This window comes from Trichechus manatus, unplaced genomic scaffold (assembly GCF_000243295.1).
Source record: "Trichechus manatus latirostris isolate Lorelei unplaced genomic scaffold, TriManLat1.0 scaffold00148, whole genome shotgun sequence".
Taxonomy (NCBI): Eukaryota; Metazoa; Chordata; class Mammalia; order Sirenia; family Trichechidae; genus Trichechus; species Trichechus manatus.
The window spans coordinates 4,586,405-4,592,413 of record NW_004444084.1 but is presented as its reverse complement, the minus strand read 5'-3'; the positions used below and the strand labels follow the sequence as shown (position 1 = coordinate 4,592,413).

At 35.8% G+C, this 6,009-nt stretch overlaps 1 protein-coding gene across 2 annotated transcripts in view; it reads left to right on the top strand.

Moving 5' to 3' along the window:
* CNTN5 (contactin 5) overlaps positions 1–6,009 on the top strand; it is a 1,437,272-nt gene that overhangs the window by 1,327,873 nt on the left and 103,390 nt on the right. For both annotated transcript variants that reach the window (XM_023740130.1, XM_004385875.1), the window contains one exon: positions 4,214–4,334. In XM_023740130.1, coding sequence (XP_023595898.1) covers positions 4,214–4,334 — 121 coding nt within the window. The remainder of the gene's footprint in view (positions 1–4,213; positions 4,335–6,009) is intronic.

Here is a 6,009-nt window from a genome sequence, read left to right as displayed (position 1 = left end):
GGGGGGCAAGAAAGAGACATATTTTAAATTTAAAAAGAAAAGCTAAGTAGTTATCCATAAACTTACTATAGCTATGGAAAACTTTGATATCCAATTTATTGAAGGAATCAACACTAATTAAAGAAATATTCCTCTTGGCTAAAAGTAAAATTATAGTGCCCCTTTGCAGATAATATTTATCAAACACTTAATATGTACCAGACACATTGTTGTAGGCTTTACTCACATTATCACAATGAAGCTCTGACAAAAACTGAGAGATTGATTAATTTTCCTAAGTTCAAGATCTAATAAGTGGGAGAGCAGTGATTTCACACAATTCTGTGTCATTCCAAAGCCCATATGTACTCTTTGAGTGTTCTTTTCCAACGTCTTCCTCAGTAGACTTTTCCTATGTCCCTTCCTAATTTCTTTGAGAGCGAAATGAAGGGGTGGGGACACTGTTAGCCACAAAGACAGAAACAACAAGCCATTCATTCATTTATTAATTCATTTAATGATCGCTTGCTGCACCAGTGACTAGCTCAGCTTTGGAAAGGCCCAAAGGGGACCAAAACTGGCGAGAGCAAAACACAGTTGGAGCACAGACAGTGGCCAAGTCAATGGAGCCTAGGGAAAATCCAGAAAGGTTTTACCAAGGTGACAGCATTGAGCCGTGCCTAAAAGTAGCTTCCCAGGCAAAGAAAGGAGAAAGAGCATCCACAACAGAAAAAGGAGTAGCACTACAGGAAGTATTCTTACTTATGGGGAAATGTGAGGTGAGTCTCAGGAGGTGGAATCATGCTCTGAAGAGCCTTCAGTGTTGAAATAAGGAGAATGAACTTTATCCTAAGGGCAATAAGGAGCAAGGAGCAAAGTTAAACAAGCTTCCATTTTTAGGAATGTAACAGGCAGCCTTGCGAGCAGGGCATTTTGTCAAAGTGAAAGCTAATAAGGAACTGGACTTGGGTAGATAGATGACATTTTCCTGTTTTATTCCAAAGTCATAAATGAAAGTTACCATGATCTAGCAACTGCTCTAATGAGACTATGTGACCAAGAAATGTAAATGACATGGCCATGCTGCTTGTCTACCAGAAAATGAACACACAGCCTCTTTCTTAAAGACTCTTCATTTATTCGTTTATTCAACAAACATTTATGGAGTTCCTGCTGCATGACAAGTACTGTTCTATGTGTTGGGGCTTCCTGCTAAGCATTGGTTGTGAGGGAAGCTTGTTTGAAGCAACAAGTAACACGATCTGCCCATAAAGTTGAATAAAGCCGCAAAGAACAGGCAGAAAATAAAGCAAGTGTCAAAGAAAACAAGAAAAGGGAGAGCAACTCTTAAGAGAGAAAAAGTGAAAATGAGTTTGAAGCTTAAGATAGCCAGCATCTGCTGTAAGTAACCATTTCATTAAAAGTGCACTAAATTGTGGAGGTTCTCTCTCAGGAACTGTATACTATGGGCTGAGATTAAGTATAATGGGCTCCCACATGAATTCTTCTCATTATTTCTCTTGGAAGATCCGTAAATCTACTGAAAGGGTAATTTAGGCTTAGTGTTCACTATCCAATCATTTTACTTTTAATCTTCCCTGTTTAGAATTTTAAAAATATGATGTAGATAAAATCCAAAAAAGAAAGGATGGGCTCAAATTGAAATGATCTCAAGTTTTTGGATATTCTTGGTACTGATGGATATGCAATAGACTGTAGTTTTTTTGTCCCTGAAAGATGGTAGAGCTTTGGCCAGCTTATAGGACATTGCACAGTATTAATTGCAGGAACCAAGTAAAGACAGCATAGGAAAGATAATCCATACCTCACTTTCCTGAATTCCTTGGACCTTTATGTGACTTTAATGAAGTCACTTCTTCATCCCATTAAGCTTTTCTTTGAATTTATTCCACAGAAAGGACAAAAATTTTGGGACTATTGTCCAGGGCAAAAAGAGAGAGATTATTTGGAAGGATAAAAGTCTGGAAAATTAAACAATCAATTATTTAGTTACAGGAATGTGATTTTATGAAATACTTTTTCAGGAACATGGGCCTGAAAAATGATTTATAATCAGTACTTTTTTTGTTGCTAAGTCGCCATAAATATGGTTTATGTTATTAAAAACACACAACGAATAAAAAACAAGACAAACAAATAAAAAATCCCAAGCACAGTCCGTCTGACAGTGTTGTTTCTAGAAATAATAAATTCTTCCTGGTTTTCTGAGGGGCTTCTCCTTGACTTTTCTCTTAAACATAGCCCCTATCCTGGGCACGTGGTGCAGATTGATTCCTGATTAATTTAATTGAGTACCCTTTCCTCCCCACCCCTATTAAGAGAGCTTCTAAGAAAGCCAGTGGGTAAAGGGGCATTTTACACCTAAGGTGGCCCCGCACTAAATAAAATAGCAGATATGCTGAAACTCATTTCTACCGCATTAAATTATGTTGATTTGAAACTGAATTACGACTTATATAGTTTGTTTTTTCCCCTTATAATACGTTCAAGGGTTTTAAAGTTTCTTCTTCAGATCTGAAAGATGTGAGCCGTTAAATAGTCTGGTGGAGATGAGAGAATGAATTTTGTTAGAGTTTAAGAATAACAATTTATCCTAGGGAAATTAGCAGTGTAGAACACTCACTGGACAAATATCACATTCCTTGAAATAATTGTTCTGACATTTTAATGCATCTTCACTGTGAAGCATTTCCTTGTAAATGACTAAAGCAGACCATGTCTTAACAACTATTTCATGAAAGAAAACTTCAAGACCCTTAGACATTTCTCTCATAAGACTAACAGGAAGGAACAGAAACAGAAATGAAATACCAGAATGAAATGGCCTAAAATATAGTATACAGTTAAGTAATTTATTGAAAGAAACACACATCGTTTGAGAGGCAAAACTCACAATCAGCTTCCTCATACCCTTATAAGAGGGAAAAAAATAAACGTGAAGAATTTCTATAAATTTGTCTCACTTTCATGATTTTCATATAATCCATTAGATCTCTTTCAAAATAAAGGTAAACAACTAAACTCTTAAATAATTATCAAAATACTGCCCTATAAGAATAAATACATCATTTTCTTAAAATAAATAAATAAATAACTCGCTTTCATTCCATCAAAAAATAAAAGCTCTCTAGTCTGGGGCATTTCTCTATTGCTTGCATTAAACATTCTTTTATGTACTCAGCTATTGTTGGAGAGTTTTGGGTTCTTTGAATCTGTCATTTCAAGCTGCATGCATCTGCTCTCATTCTAGTCAATTATTCTTAGATTGCAAGAAACTGAAGGCAGTATTGGAGTTTTGCTACATTATTACCTAAAAAAAAAAATTCCTTATAAGTTGTTATAAACCCAGAACTTCACATACACATAATAAGGGAAATCCATCTTTCCTGATAGAGTAAATGAAAGACAAGATTAAGTAATGAAAGGTTTGTACTAGTCATTCTAAAATATAGGATCATCACTGATCCCATGAATGATAAATCTAAAAGATATTCTCCCTGGTACTTATTGATCTCCTTAACTGCAGTTATTCTTCAACTACATCCTAATCATCTTGCTCCCAACAAGAATCAAGTGTTTTGAGCCTCCTTTGTGTTTTGTAACTGCATTGATTAACAACGATTCAGGCTGACCCTGCTCCCTGATGGTGGTGGTTATGGGAGGAATAAATCTTCGTTACGTAAAGACATATATGGCTGTGGGACCAGCAATCGTTCACCCAAGCACTGTCCCATTCTGTTGCCCACAGTGCGTTTACCAAAGGAACCATTCAACAAAGCCACATGAGATAATCTTTTGATTGCTATCCTCTCATAATTAATTTCCCTCAAGGTGCAATTCCTTTCAATACTATTTTCTTGCCACAAAAATAGGTCTGTCTCTGAATAGCAAGTAATAATTTTTTGCTCACTGAGTATTTTTCTATAGTTTAAATATATGAGTTTGTGTGTGCATATTTAAATATTTCTTAAATATTTTAGTTGATAAATCATTGTATGCAATATTAAATGTTCAAACCTTTTATTAGCAATTGTTGAAAACCTAACTTCCATGTGTTCCTTAAAATAGGGCATGTTTGATTTCTGAATTGTTGTCATATAAATTGTAAGGCCAAAAATGGGCCCTTTGACTGAATATGCAAAGTTCCCCCTTAAACCACCTTGAACTAGGCAGATTTGCAACATTTTAAACTGGCACTTCATCCCTCTTTCAGCAAGCATCCTCTGCAGATTTAATGATCAGGAACATCCTTCTGATGCATGCTGGGAGATATGGCTGCAGGGTACAGACCACAGCAGACAGTGTGTCAGATGAGGCAGAACTTCTTGTTAGGGGTGAGTATGCTAATAGTGCAGTCTGAAGACATAATCACCATAAATTATCATACAAAGGAATTTAAATGCATGGACGTTGAGTATACCAGTACTGTGCATTTTACTTTCAATTTTACAATATATGTCATTTTTGTTTAACCTTTTGTCTTTGAAAAGATTACATGGAAAACTGCTCCTTAGGAAAAGACAAAACCTATAAATCCAACTTCAGGGTCCAAAACACCTTTAGTAATAAGCTGTCACTAAATACTTAACCAACTTAATGCCAAGCTGAAATTTTAAACAGTTGAGCCACTAAGACACTTGGACCACAGAGATAAAATTTGTTTGTATATATATGTGTTTTTCAAATGCAAAGCTAGTGGAACCCCCAGGCACTTTCTTCCTGCACTAACTTCTAAATTCTGCTTCCAAAAACAGGAAAACTGCATGCCTTAGATGGTGACATTTGCAACTGATAAGTGACGAATTTTTTAAAAGTCTGATATGTCAACACAGCCTCTCTGTGCAGAAATAACAGTTAAGTGGTTTCCAACTATGAGCCACACCACCAAATTCTGTGACCCTCTGAAGCTACATCTTATATGAATTAAGCAAAGACTAGAGCACCCATTCCTTTAGCACAATATCCCTTCTTATGGGAAATGCAGATCCTAGCATGCATTTTTGGTCTTTCTTTTCTTTTGCCTTTTTATTAATGTATAATACACATATGGAAATTTTCATGTATTATAAGTGCACAGCTGCGGAGCTCAATGAATAATCACAAGGTGAACACACCTTGTAACTACCATTCAGGTCAACAACTAGAACATTACCAAAATCCCACCTACTATCCTCTCTTTTTGTCATCTTAAACAATATGTTTTGAGTGGTGTGAGTATTGCATGAAGTTTCTGCAGATAAAATTTCGCAACCCGTCGCAAGGCCTTATATATGTTAGATTACCTGGTCTTTTACCCACCTGGAGTGTGTTAATTTTTAAGAATTCATTAATGTTATAAAAATCTTGAGCAGGAACTATGAGGCATATACTGAGCTTCATCACCTCTCTGTTTTAGTTGTGTATATCATCAAGGGTCTATTGATTTTTGGTAGTGCGTCTATCACTGGTCCCAGTACGATGTTGTTCTTAAAAGAGTGGTGTATCTGGAATGAGTGGCAGCTTGTTCATATTTTGTGTGTTTGTTTCTGTTCTGAAGGCTATTTGAACTTTTCCCAAAATTTAGATCAAGAATGTGTATCTGTATTGTGCACTTCTTCTCATAATATTCCATTTGACTAAAAAATTCCCTTTGTGCCTCCTGAAGTTACAAGGCTCATGGAACTGCAAACACCACACTGTAGTCAAATTTACAGAAAATTACTTTCTTCCCTTGCTATGGTCTGTTTTAGATTATGCGTATTTATTGTGTAGCACTTGCCTAGTAATTTAGATTGATGTTCCTAAAATTGGAGTTTTCCAAATAAATAACACAATTTAGAGGCTGATAACAAGAAACTGCGTATTTTTACAGGGCTGTAAGGGGCAAATATAAGTGGCAAAATAACGTTCTGCTTTGTAAGTAAAATTAAACTCAACAGGGTTTAGAACATAATTCAGGTTCAGCCTTTTCATGTTCTGCTCTTTTAGCCTTTGGCTTTATGCCTAGGAGATGATAGAATGCATAAATTT